We start from the raw sequence: 25,691 nt of genomic DNA on the forward strand, positions 1-25,691 counted from the left end.
GCAACAACAATTGCAATATAGTGATGTATTTTATGTACTTATTATAATGCTTCAGTAATGCAATTGTTCGTTCCGCATGCAACGCCAACTAGGTGGCTCAGTCGTCTTGAAGATGACAAAGTGGGTACTGTGACTGTCGTCTCAACCGCTGAAAATGTTCAAGAAGCAAAAGGCAGCTAAAAAAGGATGGCGACTCTTTTTTGGATCCTCAAGGTGTAATTCTGGTAGATTTGTTGTTAAAAGGAAAAACAATAACTCTTAGGCCTACTTTGATACCCCGACGAGGCTAAGAACATGAACTCGACGAGTATGACCCAACTTGCGAATCTACAATATCCTTCTTCTGCATGACAATGCTCAACCACACCCAATCATCAGGCCAATGAAGCCAATCGCCAAATTTGGCTGGACAACTTTACCATATCACACCAGATTTAGCACCTTCAGACTACCATTCATGTGGCCCTATGAAAGAGGGTTTGAGAGGGCAACATTATTTCAGTTACGAAAAGAAGTGGCTCAAAAAACAGTCAACATAATTTTACGGGGCACGGATGGGATATGGTAGAACATTGCTAATCAGAGGAAACAGAGACTATGTTGTGAGGTATGGATGTGATCCCCCAGATCAACTTCATTTTGATCTATGATACATGTTCCTGTTTTGGTAATTATACTATCTAGTGACATAACTTGTTGACTCACCCTCGTACAATCTTCATAAAAGATGGCTACTGTGTTTCAAAGTTATTGATTACAGAAGCACTTTGGTTGGAACTATAAAGATATCTACGAGACAGAACTTTTGTCATATTTGCAGTGTTCTATAATTATATTAACTTTATTACATTAAAATTTCACAATAGTATGAAACACATATTTGTTCTAAATATCTTTCAATTACGACAACAATCATTCTAAGCTGTGGTGGTTTAATTATTTGTACTAAACATTTATATGAATTATCGGGTTATATTATCACAGTGCACTACTGTTTAGATTCAACAACTTGCTGTTTAGGATAGGGATTACAAACATATATTTCCGGAATTTGATATATAGATTGTTTACTTATTGTATTTAGTAGTGGCGACTTTGCAAGGCTTTAACCGTGGGACACATCTCTGGTAATCACGTGATCGTACCAACGTCTACAGCGATTGGATGATCACATATTTACTCCGCCACGCCTTAGAGACTTGACTTTCAATATTGAGAGTTTGTATCCTGAGAGTGAGAAGTACGAGAGAACTGTAAAGCGAGGGGTTACCTCAGATGACTATTTGGAGAATAAAGCTCGACTATATGTAATGAACGAATGTGTATTTGTGTAGTATCTGGTATCTCTACGTGTATGCCTTATTAGCTAAGTGAGTCAAGTTCCCCTAATACAAAGTCAGTGTTCGTAACAGAAATTAAATATCGAAAATGACACAATCCTCGTTTGTACTCTTCCAAAATGATACCTTAGGCCACACTGATTTAATTTTATGGATGACATCCTCTGGAGACCCCAAAACTAATGCGAGAGGGCGAAAAAAATGCTGTAAAAAAAAATCCTGCTAAAACCACAGGACTACGAAGCTGCTATTACGAATTGAACCACAGAACACAATGTATCAAAAAACAACAAGAAGTCTTTATTTGTAGGAGGCACATGTTGATATACACATCTCGTACTGTATTACTGTCACAGGTATAACCATTTCAGACAAGCTCTAGTACATGTAGTCACGATGAAGTACCTTCAGTCAAAAACACTGCATTCAAGGTACAACATGAACATCATTTTCAGTACAAGTCAAGGCGGAATGTACATATCACTACTTTATGACAATAACTAACAAAACATTGCAATGACACAGAAATGTCCTTGCCTGCTCCTCTCTACACAGTAGGGGTTAGCTTTAACCAATCTCTCGTAGAGCTGTGTAAACTTCACATCTCCCTGGCCGACGTCAATTGCGTACCAGTCTACAACAATCCCACAGTTTTTCCTCTGAACTTTTATACTCACGTATTCCCGGCAACGCAATACGCATGTGCAGAAGATCATTTACGACAAAATTGACACGTTTTTAGATAGTCCAAAAAAAGTTTTGCGACAATATGAGTCGGCAAGTTCCGGACAGAAAACCGATTTGTAGAGACTCGTCGTCGGAGATTTTTTTTTTTTTTTTGAGAACAGGCGAAAACTAATGCGCGCGTGGATGTCATTCATAAAATTAAGTCGGTGTGGCCTTATTTGCTAAATACCAACATTCCAAAGGAAGGATGGTCTATGTGAAAGGAATCGATTTCACGCAACGTTAACTGTTTGAATGTATTAACTGAAGTTGGTGTGGTTAGTGTGATAGTAGACTACATAGAGTTACAGTTATTGTTGGTGGTACGATGGTAGATACGTGAAATGTTAGAAATGGCAGAAATGTTGGATTTGTATGCATTGAAATGACCATTATTCGGCGTGTTTGAATAAAAACATGAAATATATGTATGTTGTATATAAAAATTTTACCTGCCGGGGGTTGGGCGAAGGAATACGCAGTCTCGCCTACTGAATGTGTCACAGGTATTATTTCTGTGGGGAAATTATATGTGCAGTTTACGCGTGTATCTATTAAGAATACTGGTGTTTAACCGTCAACTGTCCCTGAATAAACATAATAAAACAATCATGTAAACATGCCAAGTGTATTGATGTCAAGTTGTATGACGATAGTTAAAACTATTCAAGACAATTCCAGCAATTTACATGTTATTTTCAATCCTTTAATAAACGCTACATTACATGACATATCACCTCGTGTTTACTCATTTGGTAAGACGAATGTAATTTCGGCTTGGTACTTGCATGATTTTAAAGAATACCGCACAAAATGCGGAACACGTACACAGCCCGAGAACTAGGCTGGCCCAGCATTGAAAATATTATTGTTTTGTATCGTATATGATAATAATGCATTTAAAACAAATCTGTAAAACTACAGACGTTCAAGCGAATTTCGCGTCGGACCAAGATGTAGTGGTAAGAGGGAGGAAAAGAATTAAAAACACACACACGCACACAAATTAGCCAGTCTACCCGTCAGCCAATTATACGGGACGAACAGATAGACGACCAGAAGAGCCTCATTTATTTCTTACTTGCTAAACTCACAACTCAAGGTGTCCGGTGTTTTACTCTGTTCAACCAAATATACTATTCTCTATTATCCGCGTTTATTCTACCCAGACATCAATGAAAACAGAGTCCGTAGAAATCAGTGAATAATAATTATGTTTTATTCTACAACGAAGTGCTGAATGAATATTCTACAATTTGAATATTATCGACGTGTCATTCATAATATATTGGTTTATATTTCACTCTATATTAAAAACTCAGCGGTCCATGTAAATTAATCACAAAACCCCGACGGCTACGAGTCACCATCAGGACGCCTGCTTGCGGCCATATTAACTGGCAGTCCAGTGTTCCAGTTCCGAAATCACAAATTGGTCGGGAATTATTAACTACGAATACTGTTTAATTTAGTCATGTAAAATATTAGTACAAATAGGCGGCACTATATAAACCCGTACTTCGACTAAGAAGTTCTTGCTAACGCTCACAATGCTTAACTAATATAATTATTTCAGTCACTCGGCACACTTGGTTGTGATATTTACAACTTAGTTACGACTAAATACAATAACGCTGTAAACATGACCGCGGGTACTGGGCATTTTGCTGTATACATTGTGCACACAAGGCAAGAGTATATATCTTGGTGACAACGTTGAATACAATAATGAACACAAACGACACTGTTGTAAATCACTTTTGACAATTTATTTTTCACATTTTGTAATCCATGTAACAGTGAAATAAAATAGAGTCTTTGCTTTCAAAGGAGCTAACATATGGTTATATGGCATACCTTTTAACCTATGCAAATAGGTGAAAAGGAGAAAAGGTCTATCTGTAATATATTTTATATATAACATCTTTACTCAATGTGTGTTCATTAGGCTCTAAAAATCTTACTTTGACTCTCTGTTACATGATTTTGAAAATATGAAAAGCGTGACAAAAACGTTAAAGCAAATTGTTTTAAAAATTATCCAAACTAACAACAAATAATTTAAATGGAAGATTTTGGTGATTACAATTATCGTAGTTAGTCCTTTTTACGGTGCGGGCCCTTAGACACAGTTTTTAGTCTTTGTCCCTCGTGTTTATAGTTGCCGTTCTTGTAAATTATACTGTTCTTAATGGTGTTTGCTATTGTACGCAGGAACACAAGCGATAATTTATTATCAATATTTATACACTTTTTATAACATATAACTTAATTGGAAACGATAATATAGTGCTTGTCTGTTGTAATATAATATTAAAATACGTTCATTGTATATGTCTTGATTTACACTTGCCCATCGACTTGTCTAGTTAAAATACTCTTGGTGCAAACAAGCATTGTTTATAAATATTTATAAATTTCAACGGTAGTTGAATCAAACCAACCAATTAATGACACATTGCGCAACGACGTCATTTGAAAACGTTCCAATGTTATTCAATCGGCCAATCAAAACCTCTCGTTTCAGTTTGAATCGTGACATTTATAAATATTAATGAACTTTTGTTGCTCCGAGAGTATAAGGAAAAAATAATTATTGCACACGAGAGAGAACGGGAACGTTGTAAATCGATGTAAATTATGATGAGATATCTAAAATTGATACCAGCAGTGGAGGTGCATGGATAGACCACCAACCTTCAACCAAGATCAGGAGATGTATCTTCTTTCTATTCGCCGACATGTTTTTATTTTAGCAATCTTAAAAAACAGACCTTCAGTTTTGGCAATTGACACTAAATAAAACGTTGTCTGCGAAATTCTGAATGCACACTAAGTAACGCGTGAAATACGGAACTCGAACAATTCATCTCAGAAAATGGCCCAGTAATTATCACCGTTACTAAGCTTTAACTATGCAATTGTTTACACATTGGCGGTGATCGGTTCATGTCGCGCCCAGGTCAACCTCTCGTACTCGTGATTACCAATAGAAGAGTGCATTGCATTGTGGGAAATTTAATGTTTATCATCACAAATGTCCCACATGAGCGGGGCGACAACCGCCAGCCCTTAAGTGTGCATATGACAGTTGGTAAGCCCTGAAGCATCACTGCAGCAACTGTGGTGTAAAGTAAACTCACTATGTCGATACAGTTTGCAAATAAAAAGCTGAATTTTGCCAGACCAACATACACATTCCCAATATGTTTGCAGTTTATATTTATACAGTTTAGATACGTGAAGAAAATCACAGAAACTGGAGCGAGGTTGCTCATTAACTGTCATTTTCAATGCCAAGAGTAATACATCGGATTCAAATTGCCTTCACAAACTCATAACTATTGAGCAGTAAATATTGAACAAAACCATGTTTTACCACAATATAAATTGTGTAGGATAACTAAAAGGAAGACGCAGTGTGGTTCTACATTCGGATTGTTCATATATGTTTACCCTTGCTATTAAACTGGCACATACATGCTAAAGGTACGCTTGGCGCATGAAGCCAGGAATAGCCACTGGTGGCGTTGTATACAATCGAGACCTATTTAGGCTTCCCAACGCTCACACCAGCAACAGTGTAAAAAGTGCAGACACTTGTTAAAATTGGTAACCAGTTTAGTATGATAGAAAGCATGTACAATGTTCAAATTACCACACTAGACAGAGATGGGGTCAAGACCGAATATACGTGATTCCGACGTTTCATAATAAATGCTTTCTATTAATAATTGCACACATAAGTGAAGCTACCAGATATATACACCAGCTAACAAGCCACACTAACCCAGCGACTGCTCAGATTGCAAAGGATTTCTAAATTTGGAAATGTTTGCCAATTTCTTTCTTTCATCTAATTACTTCAATGTATCACAGTCGCTCACATTGTATTTATGCTTTTTGATAGGTTTGACACTTAAAAGCCTGCGATGACATCAGCAATAATTTTGAGGAAGCAATATTTGCCATTTACATTTATTAATATTTGGTTGCCCATATTACATGCTTACAATATTATTATACATTTCAATAAATGAAAGTGATATTGGCTTTTATTGCTGGTATTGTGCTGGACGCGACAATTGTGATTTTTTATGATAAAAGGAAATTAAGTTTCATTGACATTTTCAGAAATTTATAGAAATTTAATATTGTACATATATTGTACATATTGTATAATTAAGCAATAACCTCCCGCCTTATGGAGTGAATTGTGCAATATCAAGTGGTATACCCAACCTCGGCGGGGGGTTATTGCTATTATATTATACCAGTATATTGACAATTCAATAAAACTAGCAAACAAAAGTTTACTTTCATCTACTAAAAGATCATAATTATGGCCCTTGAATGTGAATATTTATAAGAATAGTATGAAGTTGTACGCTGAATGCATACAAAAATTACATGCGCAACACAGTTCAATTTGAATACAAACTAATTTTTATTCCGCATGAAAAAGAAACGTATCCACGGTGAATAGAGCAGCGTAAACACACAAATGAGCATAACAAATGATGACCTTTCTGACCTTTTACTGACTGCGTCAACGCGATTTGAAATACGGGGTCGTATACAGTTTTGATCATTGACAGATTTTTCACGTTTTTATTCCGTTTTTTGTACAATTTGGATTGTAATTTGCCCATTGTACAGTTGTGAAATAAAACAGTTTTGTGACTCATCATACTACTTGTAACTGTGGTTATTTGACGTTCAAGCGGTACTTGGTTCGACCAAGTTTGAGACGCGGCGGGACGCGGTGTATCATGTACGGCGACCGGCCCGGCGGCCTCAGTCCCAACATCTGATCTGGATTCCTTTAGTATAACCACAATTTTGTGATAGTACGACTGACAAGTTTTGTTGTTCTCGGGTAAGTTTGATGGTGTAAGATCGGATTCTCGCATCGTTTTTGTGACACGTACATGATATGCCTTGTCTCAACTCCGGCCAAAAAAAAAAGACTTTGCACGCCGTCGCGACGCCATCGTCGTCGAATCCTGCGTTGTCCCGTGTTTTTTGAAACAGATGGCAATTACCCGGGTGCAATTCCCGGGGGGGGGGGGGGGCTACTTCCATAGAAGTGCAATACGGGTATGTGCCGCCCGACTGGGGTGTCATTTTGTTTAGAAGTGGGTAGCCATTTATCAATGGTTTGGTTTAGAAATGTGTAGCATTTATTTACTTTTTCACAGATCCTTATATTCAAAGCCAATTACTGGAAAAGGCTGAATAAAATGCATTGCCCGGATGCGCTCACTGGTTGCAAAAGTTGTGAGCTGGCTGTTTTTTTTTGCTGAAAACACTTGTGTTTAGAAGTGAGTATGGTTTTCGAGAGGTGGACTTCACACCCTTACCCACTTAATGTGGAAGTAGCCCCCCCCCCCGGGGGTGCAATTCCACTGCAATTTTTTCAGCTAGAATTCGAACGCCGCTACGGGACACCGGTTCTTATTGGTGGCATACATTGTTGCCTGCGACTCGTAGTCTTTTGCATTTTGTTGTCCTTCAATCCCTCAATCTTATCTAGTACTTAAAGATCATGTTTTTTTTTTGGAGGTTCGCAATCGTTCTGGCGTTCGTTTAGGCACCTCACGTTGTTTAGGGACGGTGGTTTAGGTTTGTGTGACGAACGACAATCACCCAACGACCGACGCTCACAACTTTGATCCCGCCATTAACAAAAAACAATATTATGGTGATATAACTTTTCAGATGTTTTTAATTCAGTATTTTTTTCAATATTCTTCCAAAATTCAACCACTATATTTCCCTAAAAATCAAATAATACCGGTTTTATGTATTTCCGTATTAAACCTGTAGTCAATTCATGTCCCAGGGCCACTTGGTTTAGCCGTGCATTATCAGCCAGTATACCATGGATTGCATATGCAAATGTTGTGTTTGAACCAATTAAATCAATGGATTAAAACCATCAATATACTGGTATAATATAATGTATATTATGAAAGTTTAATCAACATTTTATCAATTAACCAACTGTGTCAATTTTACAAAGTGGGAATTGAGATACACTGACATGTGCTTCCACCTGAACGAGAAAAGTCAAGATAATACTTTTGCTATGTTTTCCTGTAGACGTTATGTTTACTAACTTTATGAGAATGATAGCTTTCATTACTTCATACAATTTAGATTAGCGAATTTGATATACATCTCGTCGACCATGAATTCAATTTTGGTAAATGTGAATGCTAGTTAATTTTATTGTAAGTCGCAAATCCCTCAGAACGATAAGTATTATAAATGAAGAGAAGACTGTTTGTCTGTGTCTCTGCTGTTGCTATGTTCACTAACGTTTTTGTAATATTCGTCGATTTCATTACTTAGTGCAACTTGTGGAATCGTGTGATTGACTGCTTCAAACTAAACCTTTAGATGATTGACTTTGCTATGGGATTTGATAATTTTCGATAATAAAACAAAAATTGAAAATTGACTAATCATTATGTAAATTCGATAATTAATATGTATGTATTTTTACTCAAAACTAATCAGGTCTGCGCTTTGTTCCCGAGCATATATGTACTCAATCCAATAAGTAGTTCTTTATATATCAGTAGAAAAGCCAAAGAAAAGCTAAAAATTAGGTAATTATCATGCAAATTAGGTAATTAATAAGCACGAATTTAAACCTAATCAAATCTGCGCGTTAGCCAAAATAACCTATTCATTAAGTTTCGTCAAACACCAACATATGGTTCCTGAGATATAATTGGATCAGGCGGACGCACACACACATACATATACATTATACAGACACACTAACTGTAAAGACTGCCATTGTCTGCTTCGCTCACAGGAGTCAAACATGCCAATAATTTATATATTCCATGCCATTCTACGCTGAAACACAATCAGCTAATCATCTCAAGTCTGTGGCGAGTAATATTAAATGTGTATGAATGAGATGTCAAAACTCAGTCAACTTGGTAACTCTTTTGTGCACTAAATATGACAACTTATTGACAAGCTTATATTGGCTACATCAGCCTATCAGACAGATGAAGTACAACCTGTTTTGATCGGAATGACCAACTGCCTGAACATCCAACTATGAATGTGTGTTAAATGTGAATACCAGTTACTTTTATTGGGACTACAACTCAAATCCACCTGAACGAGACGTTTTGAAGTTTCTGTAGTAGTTATGTTCACCAACCTTATGGTAGTGAAAGCCTTCATTACTGCGTACAATCTGAGGGACCGGATTGCGAATAATTTATACTCAATTTATTGATCATTGATTTTACAAATGCAAATGCAATAAATTCTCCTTAAGCAGTAGACCATTTTTTGATAGTGTGATTATATCTGGGATGCAACCAACGCTATATGTGTCCTCGTTTGTGTCGATGGCACTGGTGAGTCTGGATCGATACATCACATCGCCATTGCATTACCATTTGAGAGTGAAAGCGGCAATCATACTTTCCTGGATGATTATAGTGATAATTATATCAAATATAATCTATTTTTTCTATGACGTAATCGAAGATCATTCTTATGTGCAATCTACTTATGTCACTTTCACTGGACCAATTACAGCCATAGTCATCATGTTGATACTGATATTTACCAGTGTTCGTATTTTAATCGAAGTTCGTAACAACAAAGTAAAATCAACAATCAAGTTATGGCGACAGCCATCAAGGTACAATCATTCAAACCAGCAGTTGAAATTCGTCGTTTCGTTAACAGAGTCGTATTGGTTTTAGTATTTCTAGTAATGTGGATGCCATATGTCGTTGTAGAGGCTACTTCAATGTTTACATCCAAACAAATTGCAGGGTTAACGCTTGAATTGGTTGGATCATTTATTTTTTTTAATTCGTGTATTAACCCAGTTCTGTATGCAATGAATCGTGATTTCAAGAAAGCCTACCTTAAAATATTTCGTTTGAAATTTGTTTAGATTATGCCGATAAATAAGTAATGTTTTCTCACGTATCAAGGTTGAAGATTAGTTGCATCTGCATAGTGTTCATGACTTTTGTCGTACCGTAACATATTGAAAGAAATTGCACTGTATGATAAAAAATGATTAAATCCATTGAAAAAACGTATTATTATAGAAGACCAAAACATATCTATCCCTGTCATTGATACACTACTATAATGCAATGTTGTATTTTGGTGTAGCGAGAAGATCATTACATAGTTTTTGTGTTGCCGTGATTTGAGTGGGAACATTGCTAGTCGTATTTTACATATTTGACTTCCTAAACATTATACCAAATTTACTGCTTCAAATATACTTCGATTATTTTCGACAAATTAATGAACAATGGTGAATAACATTTAAACAGTGAGCTCTTCCTTAGTGACATAACATTATTTCGTTTTTGTAAAAAAAGGAAATTTATATTTTGGTCTATGGGGGATATTTGAATAGCCAAAGTAACTTTAAATTAGCCTCAAAAAGAAAATTGAAACCTTGAAAAGAAGTCCAATTTTTGATGAGTTAATTAACGATATATTGTATAAAATGAGAATAAATTGAATATAATAATGATTTATATACTTAGAGAAATATGAATACGGTGTCAACATCGCAGTCAACTTGGTAACTCGTTTGTGCACTAAACAGAACTACCTTACACTACGAGGTAGTGTCATTGCCTGAAACTCACACGACCATTGGCATTCCACCACCGAGAATAAAAAAAGAAATTGGATGATTTTTTTAGAAATATTTAGAAATGTAATTGTTGTTTAAAACAGTAATGTACATATTTGCATTAATAATGGCCACGTCGGCATATGAAACCCTTTTGATCAGATTGACTAACTGCCTGAATATCCCACTATGAATGCCAGTATGTTAAATGTGAATAATAATTACTACAATTCGAGTTTGAACTTCTAAATCCCGCGTAACCGTGACATCGCATTACTGAGGTTAAGGAAAACAATTAAATCTGACAGGTTGTGTACAGTAAACACATGTTATACAATTATTATGGTTTAGTGCTTGATCAGTATGGATCAGGAATTTGAAATCCAACCCCAAATATGCACAATATTCTGATTGTACCCACTATTTTGATTGTGATGTAAACCATTATCAACTTGATCTCTTTCTTCATGCTTGAGGCATCTGAAGCCATAATTATTATTTGATTATCGCAACTACAAGTGTGTCGACTTGTATGTGATTGGCAGCTACTGAGCAAGATCTATACCCCGCACTGTGACAGTAGCTATTCGTGGTCATGTCAACCCGCGCTGAATTAGCATATCCTGTAGCTGTACCTTATAGCTGTACCCTATTTATGCTGTCAGCTAGTTTTAACTATGACAGTATCGTCTTTTTTAAGTGAATTAATATAGTTACATGAAATCTGTTATTGTATTCACCAAATAGTCTAGTAAACTCTGGTGAATTGTTTTGTGTAATAATTTTATTTCTCTGACATTGTGAACTCATAATTTCAGCATTATGTATATCATATCGCAATAGGAAGTTACTTTATTCAACTACTTTCATCCACACGCACCCCCCACAAACACACACACATACACACACACGCGCACACACTGTCCACAACACTGCTCATAATCAACCTCACTGGAAGAAAATAATAAAACAACTGAAGCCAGACCTCGTGTGTTCAACTTTCGGCGGTTATTCATTTATTCACGGGATTCTATACATTGTTTTGCAATATTAATCTATTTACATGATGTTTGGAGTATACATAACATAGGGAGTCTAACAAGTGATACATTTGTTTGCCAGCGTAATGCATAATGTACAGGCTGTTCGGTTCCCCAGCAACAGATAGTCATGTTATGTGCAGGTTTCACTGCAATATTCTTATATTATGTTGAGGAAAAATCGGTAAACTGCGTTTCCAAAATTCTTGTAGGTGCTTTATTGCAAATACTCAGTAATATAATGTCTGGCAAAACAATATGGCTGATTCAAAAATCTTAAAATGATGATAACCTTATTGGTTGTCTCAGAAATACTACATTTATATATAATTTGAGAGTTTCTGATATCATATTGACGTCATAATACGTTAACGGGTTAGCAAAATGCGTTTGGAAGGAACTATCATATGGTTATTTATCATTCATGGAACGTTCGAACGTCTTTTTGATTCTACAATAAAATGTTATCACGTAATCGAAAACTCATCGAATACGCAAACATATGTTTTTACTGTACGACCTGAACACTAGATTGTATTAGATAATGCCCGCTGGAGACTTTGACCCAACCCTGGAACCATATTTTTTCACTTGCAACGTCAAAATATAGCGTATACCATATGGTTTCAGCGTTCTCATTTTGGCGATAGTCGCTACATATTGGCACTAATGACACAGGAAATCAATAACAACAAATCGACAGTAATTAAATGGTAGAAAGAACAGATGTTGATATATTGTGAGGTTCTTTAGTTGAGCACTTAGATGAACCATGCTGTAAATCTGGCTTTATATGGTGTTTTATGCAGTTTAGGTATCCAATATAAAGTGGCCAAGACATTTTTCCAGAGTCGAGTGTTTGTAGGAAGACTACTTAATGCTTCAGAGAAAACTAATTTTATTGATTAAACATACGCAGTAATCTCTCACAGGCACAATATTATTAGCGCAATCACATATGTGTCATAGAGACACTTTTCATGATCCCAGATGACTTACTATATATTTAGGTCTACTGTGGAAGCATGATTCAAATTTGTGAATAAGAAAGCACTCTACACATCAAACAGCTCTGTCCAATTCTGACAGTATATCATGTCCATTCATTCTAAAGTTTGTTTGAGTTTGTCCTGTTTTACCAACTTATACACCCGGTACCGACGTCCAATGCGTAAATAAACGCGTACCTAAACGTAGCTCACCAAAGGAAAACACGATGGCCCGTTTTATCGATGTCGACGAATCCCAGTTAAACATGCAAGAACTGAAAAAAATACCACCAATTTTGAAGACCTTCCTGTCGTTGAGCTCGCCGACTTGCTGCCGGAATTTCACGCATCAGCTCGCAAGTAAGATGGAGTGCAGTACAGCAATCCATCGCTGTCTGGTTTACGAGCTTCTTAAAAATACTGGTGTTTAAACGTCAACTGTCCATGATGAACATAAGAAAACAATCATGTAAACATGCCAAGTGTATTGATGTCAGGTTTTCTATCTATTCAAGACAATTATTTACACGTTATTTTCAATGTTTTAATATACGCTACATTATATTACATTACATGATATATCACCACGTGTTTACTTATTTGGTAAGACGAATGGTATTTCGGCTTGGTATTTGCATGATTTTAAAGAATGTGGCACAAATGGCGGAACATGTACGTAGCCATAGATTAGTCTTGCTTAGCCTTGCAAATATTATTGTTTTGTATCGTATGTGATAATAATGCATTTAAAACAAATCTGTTAACCTACAGACGTTCACGCAAATTTCGAGTCGGACCAAGATTGTATATATAAAGCAAGGGAAGAGACATGTTGGTGAACTAGTCTTGCTAGTCTAGTCTTGCACTGTGAGTGTTTTATCGATTGCAGTCTGTAAAATACCATTTTTTTCACAAATAAAAACATTAAAAAAACTGCAAACCTCACATCTTTATATTTTTGAGTGTGCAAGCCAAGTTTCCACATACAAAAATACACATAATATTTCTATTTAATTTATTTTATTTTATAATATTTTCAACGAATTCTTTAAAATAACTTTACAATATAGACAAATTCATTTTTTGGACACCATTTCAGCTTAATATCATATAATCCCTATCCTTATATTTGAAACTGTTCCAAGACATTTGAGAAAATTATTTTAGAAGCATAACAATACAACGACTAGATTTGGTGTCAAAGTTTGCTCCCAATTCATATTGGAATATTGCCAGCAATTATTAATAAAGCTTGTTCAGAATACCATTTATTCCCGACATCATAATCAGTGGCTAGTTCTCAGGATCTACAACAGTAATAAATAAACAGAAATCATTTTGCTACCATGTTTTCAGAAGACACCGCCACATCAAGCTGCAGGGTGTCTAAAAATGACTCAACAACCAATAAACACGCCTTCCACAACCAATAGAGCAACAAATATCAGGCTGTACCCTGTAAAAAACGAGATAGCAATTACAACTAGTCCTAACGAACATGAAATCGTCCACCTCCTCCCAATACACCCTACAGCATTAATGGTTCTTATACTCATTTGCATCTATGCACAACAAGCTTAGCCAATAGATACACCTGACTCAGCAAACTTTTGACCAACCACTCATTCTAATTATTGTTCTGACGGCATGTAGTGCGATTTAAGCTATTAACGTACCTTGCACAGTTGATCAAAATGATTGTAAAGTTATTGCAAAGTTGGTAGATATATTTGTATATATGACCTGAGCTATTTGCATATGGAAAGGTGCAGTTGTAAAGTCGACAAATTTAATAAAAGCCAGTTCAAAACAGCCTATACAATGTTTTTGTATATGACCTAAGTTATTTGCATATAGAAAGGTGCCGTTGTAAAGTCGACACATTTAATAAAAGCCAATTGAAAAAGGCCTATATATGTTCGCAAAAGCTGACTGCTAAATGTTAGAAAACACCGTGCAACGTTGTAAAAAACGAGGGAAATGTTGGCGGAGTTGCTTGTGTGCTTAACCTATGTCATTTTCATGTCAACCCCGCAGTTAAATTTCGAAAACATTAAGTAAATGTTGCGAGAATGCCTCATATATAAGCAGATTTTCACAACAGTCAACCGAAAAATCGACAGCAGACTACTTACAAAGTTGTGAAAAGCGAATGCAAAGTTGGTAGTTTCATTCGAGATTGTTATCTGTCATATTATATTATATTATATTATATTATATTAATAAGTCCCATAGTTAAGAGTTTGAAAATGTGAACAAATGTCTCGTATATTGCTGTTGAATTTCAATAGTGTTACTTCAAGTATGTAGAGGTCATAGGTCAATTCTAAAAGGTACTTGTGCAAGCGATTTTAAATTATCAAACAACACGAAATATCCGCCAATTCAGGCTAATTTCAAAGAATATAGGCAGCTGTGTGGTTAGATGTACGACAAAAGTTCAAAGTAAAGCTCAATCGGGCGTGTTAGTACATGCATGGGAGACTTCCTGGGTAAACGAGCTGTTAAATTTATTTTTGTCTGTTTCATCACGCACATGGAAAAGAAATATGGCAACGTTTCTGTATTATTTCTCATTGTGATGTCAATCATTTATAGTAAAAAATCGTGGAATTTTAGTAACTTCTTTAATCAATAGGAAGTTTCCAAATCCCTTCTAATTTTCAAAAACAAGTTATTGATTTAGTCGGAACGTAGTGGCATTTAAGATGTTAACGTACTCTGCAAAGTTGCTCAAAGTTATTGCAAAGTTGGTAGATATATTTGTATATATGATCTAAGTCATATGCATATAGAAAGGCGCCGTTGTAAAGTCGACAAATTTATTAAAAGCCAGTTGAAAACAGCCTATAGATGTTCACATGAGCTGACTGTTAAATGTTAGAAAACAGCGTGCAAAGTTGGAAAAAACAAAGCAAATGTTGGCGGAGTTGCTTGTATGTTTAACCTATGTCATTATCATGACAACCACGCAGTTAAATTTCGAAAACATTAAGTAAATGTTGCGAGAATGCCTCATATATAAGCAGATTATCACAACAGTCAATCGAAAAATCGACAACAAACTGCTTACAAAGTTGTGAAAAGCGATTGCAAAGTTGGTAGTTTCATTCCGGGTTGTTACCTGTCATATCATATTAATAAGTTCCATAGTTAAAGTTTGAAATTGTGAACAAATATCTCGTATATTGCTGTTAAATTTCCATAGTGTTACTCCAAGTATGTAGAGGTCATAGGTCAATTCTAAAAGGTACTTGTGCAAGCGATTTTAAAATATCCAAAAACATGAAATAGCCGCCAATTCGGGATAATTCCAAAGAATATAGGCAGCTGAGTGGTTAGATGTACGACAAATGTTTAAAGTAAAGCACAATTGGGTGTGGTTAGTACTATCATGGGAGACTCCCCGGTTAAACGAGCTGGTATTTTTTTTTTCATCACGCACATGGAAAAGAAATAAGGCAACGTTCCTGCATTGTTTCTCACTGTGATGTCAATCATTTATAGTAAATAATCGTAAAATGTTAGTAACTTTTTTAATCAATGAGAAGTTTTCAAATCCCTTCTAATTTTCAATAACAAGTTGTTGATTCCGTCGGTACGTAGTGGCATTTAAGCTGTTAACGTACCTTGCAAAGTTGTTCAAGGTGATTGCAAAGTTGTGAAAAGTTATTGCAAAGCTGGTAGATATATTTGTATATATGACATAAGTTATTTGCATATAAGTTCCTAATCAGTAGCGCGACATCCGATACTTGAGAAATCAAGTTTATCGGAAGACTACATGAAAACGCCATGAAACGTCTTTAAGAATCATATACCACTTGTGACACCATGTCATAAGAGGCATTAATAATGTTCTCAGGAGTAGCTTGTTAGGACCTCGTTGACCGAAGCAACGTTTTAGTCGGTATATCAGAATATATTATGACACTGTTCATATCAAATTTATGTATTCAAAATATATTGTAAAAACGCCAATTGAGAATGAGATTCACTATTCAAATTGATGTGTTTAAATATGTTTTAAATAAACAAAACAACAATACAATATTGTATATAAAAGTTAGAAATAATTACAGAATTATCACAATTACAATAGCCTTGAAATAAAATAATGATTTGATTATTATGACGACTGTGGATTCTGCTTGAGTCACTGGGTACGCTGATTTTAATTGTTCAGCAGTAATCATCCCAAAAAAAAATAATTTTCTAATGACATTAAGATTGCATTAATTTGAAAAATAAATAACAATGAAACGAGTAGAGATCAGTGAGATACACTATCGGCTTCAGGCCACTTATATTTAATGCAAACTGACATTTGGTGACTAATAAGATACCGAGGGTAATTATTAAAATATGCTTATGTCCTATTATAACGCCTATTTCACTGAGCCTGTACAGTAAAATAACAACGGTAGCAAATGCCTTCTTTAGAACTAAGAACACGACACGTGTTGATTCGTTAACATTATTGAAATCTTACAATATACTAGAAGATCGTCATGTGATAGTATTTCCTAACAGTATGAGACTTTCTTGAAATCACTGCTCATTGCATACAGAAGAAGGTTAATACACGAATAGAAAATAAAATAGATGCTCCCACAATATAAAGGTTTCCCCGTTGATCTATATTGATGTGACCATAGTAATAGCTGCTACACTGACTATTCGTAGTAAAAGTACAAATATCTGATATCATTAACAGCGATTATGACGGGAACTCTACATTATATTTCTGGGTTTTTGAATGACCAGCAATATGCCCAACAGTGACATTGATGCAAAAATAGATGAATATATAGTTGGTTTCATTGTAGAAAATAGAGATAATATATCCGTGATAAACGAGCATACCTACAGATACAATAAATAGCCGTATATATCCCAGAGATAGACGCCGTAGTGTAGTCGCTGGTCGAAGGGTGGAGCGTGAACATATTAGACAAGATTAACACAAAAAGGTTGGTAAGTATGGCTCTGTGGTTTGGATAAATCATTTTATAATGGCATGCATGGCTAATTTATGAATTTCATTAAATGTTTGTAATACGTTGGTGTACTGATAAGTCAATCAGTGCATTCGAGTATATTTATGAATTTCATTAAATGTATGTCTGTTTGTAATACGTTGGTGTACTGATAAATCCATCAGTGCATTCTAGTATATTTATGAATTTCATTAAATATATGTCTGTTTGTAATACGTTGGTGTACTGATAAGTCCATCAGTGCATTCGAGTATATTTATGAATTTCATTAAATGTATGTCTGTTTGTAATACGTTGGTGTACTGATAAGTCAATCAGTGCATTCGAGTATATTTATGAATTTAATTAAATGTATGTCGCTTTGTAATACGTTGGTGTACTGATAAGTCCATCAGTGCATTCGAGTATATTTATGAATTTCATTAAATGTATGTCTGTTTGTAATACGTTGGTGTACTGATAAATCCATCAGTGCATTCTAGTATATTTATGAATTTCATTAAATATATGTCTGTTTGTAATACGTTGGTGTACTGATAAGTCCATCAGTGCATTCGAGTATATTTATGAATTTCATTAAATGTATGTCTGTTTGTAATACGTTGGTGTACTGATAAGTCAATCAGTGCATTCGAGTATATTTATGAATTTCATTAAATGTATGTCGCTTTGTAATACGTTGGTGTACTGATAAATCCATCAGTGCATTCTAGTATATTTATGAATTTCATTAAATATATGTCTGTTTGTAATACGTTGGTGTACTGATAAGTCCATCAGTGCATTCGAGTATATTTATGAATTTCATTAAATGTATGTCTGTTTGTAATACGTTGGTGTACTGATAAGTCAATCAGTGCATTCGAGTATATTTATGAATTTCATTAAATGTATGTCGCTTTGTAATACGTTGGTGTACTGATAAGTCCATCAGTGCATTCGAGTATATTTATGAATTTCATTAAATGTATGTATGTTTGTAATACGTTGGTGTACTGATAAATCCATCAGTGCATTCTAGTATATTTATGAATTTCATTAAACATATGTCTGTTTGTAATACGTTGGTGTACTGATAAGTCCATCAGTGCATTCGAGTATATTTATGAATTTCATTAAATGTATGTCTGTTTGTAATACGTTGGTGTACTGATAAGTCAATCAGTGCATTCGAGTATATTTATGAATTTCATTAAATGTATGTCGCTTTGTAATACGTTGGTGTACTGATAAGTCCATCAGTGCATTCGAGTATATTTATGAATTTCATTAAAGTATGTATGTTTGTAATACGTTGGTGTACTGATAAGTCCATCAGTGCATTCGAGTATATTTATGAATTTCATTAAAGTATGTCTGTTTGTAATACGTTGGTGTACTGATAAGTCCATCAGTGCATTCGAGTATATTTATGAATTTCATTAAATGTATGTCTGTTTGTAATACGTTGGTGTACTGATAAATCCATCAGTGCATTCTAGTATATTTATGAATTTCATTAAATATATGTCTGTTTGTAATACGTTGGTGTACTGATAAGTCCATCAGTGCATTCGAGTATATTTATGAATTTCATTAAATGTATGTCTGTTTGTAATACGTTGGTGTACTGATAAGTCAATCAGTGCATTCGAGTATATTTATGAATTTAATTAAATGTATGTCGCTTTGTAATACGTTGGTGTACTGATAAATCCATCAGTGCATTCTAGTATATTTATGAATTTCATTAAATATATGTCGCTTTGTAATACGTTGGTGTACTGATAAATCCATCAGTGCATTCTAGTATATTTATGAATTTCATTAAATATATGTCTGTTTGTAATACGTTGGTGTACTGATAAGTCCATCAGTGCATTCGAGTATATTTATGAATTTCATTAAATGTATGTCTGTTTGTAATACGTTGGTGTACTGATAAGTCAATCAGTGCATTCGAGTATATTTATGAATTTCATTAAATGTATGTCGCTTTGTAATACGTTGGTGTACTGATAAGTCCATCAGTGCATTCGAGTATATTTATGAATTTCATTAAATGTATGTATGTTTGTAATACGTTGGTGTACTGATAAATCCATCAGTGCATTCTAGTATATTTATGAATTTCATTAAACATATGTCTGTTTGTAATACGTTGGTGTACTGATAAGTCCATCAGTGCATTCGAGTATATTTATGAATTTCATTAAATGTATGTCTGTTTGTAATACGTTGGTGTACTGATAAGTCAATCAGTGCATTCGAGTATATTTATGAATTTCATTAAATGTATGTCGCTTTGTAATACGTTGGTGTACTGATAAGTCCATCAGTGCATTCGAGTATATTTATGAATTTCATTAAAGTATGTCTGTTTGTAATACGTTGGTGTACTGATAAGTCCATCAGTGCATTCGAGTATATTTATGAATTTCATTAAAGTATGTCTGTTTGTAATACGTTGGTGTACTGATAAGTCCATCAGTGCATTCGAGTATATTTATGAATTTCATTAAATGTATGTCTGTTTGTAATACGTTGGTGTACTGATAAGTCAATCAGTGCATTCGAGTATATTTATGAATTTCATTAAATGTATGTCGCTTTGTAATACGTTGGTGTACTGATAAGTCCATCAGTGCATTCGAGTATATTTATGAATTTCATTAAATGTATGTCTGTTTGTAATACGTTGGTGTACTGATAAATCCATCAGTGCATTCTAGTATATTTATGAATTTCATTAAATATATGTCTGTTTGTAATACGTTGGTGTACTGATAAGTCCATCAGTGCATTCGAGTATATTTATGAATTTCATTAAATGTATGTCTGTTTGTAATACGTTGGTGTACTGATAAGTCAATCAGTGCATTCGAGTATATTTATGAATTTCATTAAATGTATGTCGCTTTGTAATACGTTGGTGTACTGATAAATCCATCAGTGCATTCTAGTATATTTATGAATTTCATTAAATATATGTCTGTTTGTAATACGTTGGTGTACTGATAAGTCCATCAGTGCATTCGAGTATATTTATGAATTTCATTAAATGTATGTCTGTTTGTAATACGTTGGTGTACTGATAAGTCAATCAGTGCATTCGAGTATATTTATGAATTTCATTAAATGTATGTCGCTTTGTAATACGTTGGTGTACTGATAAGTCCATCAGTGCATTCGAGTATATTTATGAATTTCATTAAATGTATGTATGTTTGTAATACGTTGGTGTACTGATAAATCCATCAGTGCATTCTAGTATATTTATGAATTTCATTAAACATATGTCTGTTTGTAATACGTTGGTGTACTGATAATTCCATCAGTGCATTCGAGTATATTTATGAATTTCATTAAATGTATGTCTGTTTGTAATACGTTGGTGTACTGATAAGTCAATCAGTGCATTCGAGTATATTTATGAATTTCATTAAATGTATGTCGCTTTGTAATACGTTGGTGTACTGATAAGTCCATCAGTGCATTCGAGTATATTTATGAATTTCATTAAAGTATGTCTGTTTGTAATACGTTGGTGTACTGATAAGTCCATCAGTGCATTCGAGTATATTTATGAATTTCATTAAAGTATGTCTGTTTGTAATACGTTGGTGTACTGATAAGTCAATCAGTGCATTCGAGTATATTTATGAATTTCATTAAATGTATGTCGCTTTGTAATACGTTGGTGTACTGATAAGTCCATCAGTGCATTCGAGTATATTTATGAATTTCATTAAAGTATGTCTGTTTGTAATACGTTGGTGTACTGATAAGTCCATCAGTGCATTCGAGTATATTTATGAATTTCATTAAAGTATGTCTGTTTGTAATACGTTGGTGTACTGATAAGTCCATCAGTGCATTCGAGTATATTTATGAATTTCATTAAATGTATGTCTGTTTGTAATACGTTGGTGTACTGATAAATCCATCAGTGCATTCGAGTATATTTATGAATTTCATTAAAGTATGTCTGTTTGTAATACGTTGGTGTACTGATAAGTCCATCAGTGCATTCGAGTATATTTATGAATTTCATTAAATGTATGTCTGTTTGTAATACGTTGGTGTACTGATAAGTCAATCAGTGCATTCGAGTATATTTATGAATTTTATTAAAGTATGTCTGTTTGCATCATATCCTTACAACCAGTTCGACGCCATAGCTTCTCGAATAAAATAATTGACTGTAAATTCAATTCAATTCAATTATCGATCAATTGTCATGAGACACACATTGCTGCCCCTCGATTCCCTGAAGTTTAGAAACATCATTGTGACATACCGCCTGTAGAATTCATTGGAGTGTACGGCTCAGTGTTCTCGTGGGTTTGCCAGCCCTACTGATGCCTACTTTGCTGGTTGAATAATTAATCTTTTCTCATATAATATCGTCACGTTCGACATTATCATGTAATTTGTTTAGAAACTAATCAGTCGTATATCTTACAATCACATACTCGGCGTCAGTGCACTTAAACATTGGCTATATAAGCAGTATACCTGGAACAGAAGGTGTAAATGTGAAACAGCGGTCTGTCTTGAACGAATTGGACATTTTCCTGATTAAGATGAATGTCAGTTTTGTTGAGTGGAATATCACGCCGTACTCCGCACAAGACTTGCGTCGTGCTTCGGGAGTGAGAGACATAGTGTTTATCTGTATATCTACCCTTGCTATGCTCACTAACCTGGTAGTAATGATAGCTTTCATTACTTCATACAACTTGAGAGAACGCTTGGCTAATTATTTCATACTAAACCTTTCAATCAACGACTTCGCTACGGGATTCCTCAATGCAACATACTATGGATCATATCCATTTCGTTTCATGTATGGTCCGTTGTTTTGGTTGATTCTATCTTCAACGCAGTCAGCCGTATATACGTGCTCGTTTGTTTCGATGTCACTGGTAAGTCTGGATCGATACATCTATATCACATCGCCATTGCATTACCATTTGAGAGTGACTGCCATACGTGTGAAAGCAGCAATCATACTTTCCTGGGTGATACCAATAATTATAATGATGATTATACCAAATATCGTAGATCTCTTCTATAATGTAATCGAAGATCCTCGTCATTTTAATATATCTACCTATGTTAATATTGCTGGTCCTATTATGGTCATCATCACTGTGTCGACAATGCTATTTACCAGTGTTCGTATTTTATTCGAAGCTCGTAAACAACAAAGAAAAATCAATAACCAAGTTATGACAACAGCCACCCAGGTACAATCATTCAAACCAGCAGTTGAAATTCGACGTTTGATCAATACTGGTGTCTTGGTTTTAGTGTATTTTTCTATGTGGATGCCGTATGTCATTATAGCGGTTACTGCTATTCCTTCAACCCGAACGATGAACTATGATATGATCGATGTGGCGGGGGGATTTATATTTTTAAATTCATGTATAAACCCTTTGTTGTATGCAATGAATAGTGATTTTAAGAAAGCCTACCTTAAGTTATTACGTTTCATAATAAGGTGTCCACGAGCAACAACAATTACAATATAGTGAATGTATTTTATGTACTTATTACAATGCTTCAATAATGCAATTGTTTGTTTCTCATGCAACGCCAACTATCAATCCAATTTATAATTGGTATAATATGTTTCGTCATTGTGTGGTTTTGTAAAACTACGAGGGTGAGTCAAAAAGTAATTTTATTTTATTTATTTCATGTGAAGTTTTTTTATAAGAATAACTGAAAACAGTGAAAACAGCAGTTTATTGTTGTTGAGGGAGAACCTCCTGTAACATTCACCGATCATTACAAAATGTCCTTGAGGACAATACAATAGATTATAGTAATGTTTGCAGATGGGTCCGTCGCCTGGAAGATGTGGGAACTGTGAGTGTCTTCTCAACCACTGAAAATGAGCAAATATTACCCAAAAAAGCATTGCGACTTTTATTTGGAATGCTCAATGTGTCATTCTGGTCGATTTATTGCAAACAGGAGAAAAAATGAACGCCAAGGCCTACATTGATTCCTACCCCGACGAAGCTAAGAACATGAATTCGACGAGTAAGCCCCAACTTGTCTATCGACAATATCCTCTTTCTGCATGACAATGCTCAACCACACCCAATCATCAGGACAGAGAAGACAATTGCATCATTTGGGTAGATACCATCACTATATCTTCCATACTCATTTAGCGTCTTCAGACTATCATTCCTTTAGCCCTATGGAAGAGGGTTTGAGAGGCCAACATTATTCCAGTGACGAGGATGTGAAAACTGTATTGAAGAAGTAGCTCGAAAAACAGTCAACATAATTTCTCGGGGCAGGAATGGAATATGATAGAATATTGCTAATGAGAGAAACGGCGAATATGTTGTGAAGTATGGATGTGATCCAAGGAGGACCAACTTCATTTTGATGATATGCTCCTGTTTTGGTAATTGTACCCATTTAATAGTATAACTCGTCTCGTACAATCCTCGTGAAAAATGGCACTGCCATGGATATCAATGTGTTTCACAGTTAATGATTACAGAATCACTTTGGTGGGAACTATGAAGATATCTATGAGACAGAACTTTTATCATCGTTGCAGTTTTCTATATTTATATTCATTTTATTACATTTCAAAGTTACAATTTCAATTACGACAACAATCATTCTAAGCTGTGGTGGTTTAAATATTTGTACTAAGCAATCATTTATGAATCATCGGATTTATAAATTGTGATGTAAACATATTAATACAGTTCACTATTGTTTAGAATCAACAACTTGCATGTTTAGGGTAAAGATTATAAACATATATTTCAGGAATTTTATGAATATATTGGTTACTTATTGTATTTAGTAGTGTCAACTTTGCATGGCTTTAACCGTGATATACATCCTTGGTAATCGCGTGATCGTGCCAACGACTTCAGCGATTGGCTGGTCGCATGGTTTGTAAACTTTTGAGAAAGGAGAACCGTAGAGAACGGTACGGCACGTGTAAGTGTCTTCCGCAGTTCACTGGAGTCCCCCTTCTTCGACGCCATGTTCATAATACTTGGTGGAGTCCCGAATTAATTTAACTTCGAAGCTAATGACATCAAGAAGAAGGTGATGGTTCCTTATTAGCTAAACACCAAACATTTCAAAGAAAGAATGGTCTATGTGAAAGAAACCAATTTCAGGCAACGTTAACTGTTTGAATGTATTAACTGAAGTTGGTGTGGTTAGTATGATAGTAGACTACATAGAGTTACAATTATTGTTGGTGGTAAGATGGTAGATACAAGATATTCTTGTTTTTTTTTTTTATTATTTATCTGAACTAACACTCATAGGAGTGATAACACACAATGTATCCAGTTTAAGTGTGTGTTTCCTCCTCTTTTTTAACACTAAAAATGACATGCGTTGACACCCCCATTATGTTCCCATATATCATATCGTAACTTAGATACGGTTTAGGAATGGCAGAAATATTGGATTTTTATGCATTAAAATGACCGTCCAGTTTTAATTGAATCATAAAACATATGTATGTTGTACATGAACCCGTGATAAAACTTTACCTGCCAGAAGTTTGGCGAAGGAATTCGTAGTCTAGTCGACTAAATATGTCACAAGTATTGTTTCTGTGGGGAAATTATATGTGCAGTTTACGTGTGTATCTATTAAAAAAAACTGGTGTTTAACCGTCAACCATGCCTGAATAAACATAAGAAAACAATCATGTAAACATGCCAAGAATATTGATGGCAAGTTGTATGACGATAGTTAAAACTATTCGAGACAATTCCAGCTATTTACATGTTATTTTTAACCTTTTAATATACACTACATTACATGACATATCACCACGTGTTTACTCATTTGGTAAACGAATGTAATTTCGGCTTGGTACTTGCATGATTTTAAAGAATGTCGCACAAATGGCGGAATACGTACACAGGACTAGGCTGGCTCAGCCTTGGAAATATTATTGT

At 34.8% G+C, this 25,691-nt stretch overlaps 1 protein-coding gene across 1 annotated transcript; it reads left to right on the forward strand.

Annotated features, from left to right (window-relative positions):
- Positions 1-22,307: 22,307 nt before the first annotated feature.
- LOC146750362 (histamine H2 receptor-like) lies at positions 22,308-23,261 on the forward strand. The gene has a single exon (XM_085496465.1). The coding sequence runs from the start codon at positions 22,308-22,310 to the stop codon at positions 23,259-23,261; it is 954 nt and encodes a 317-aa protein (XP_085352591.1).
- The last annotated feature ends 2,430 nt before the right edge of the window (positions 23,262-25,691 follow it).

This window comes from Saccoglossus kowalevskii, chromosome 1 (genome assembly GCF_978046115.1).
Source record: "Saccoglossus kowalevskii chromosome 1, keSacKowa6.1, whole genome shotgun sequence".
NCBI lineage: Eukaryota > Metazoa > Hemichordata > Enteropneusta > Harrimaniidae > Saccoglossus > Saccoglossus kowalevskii.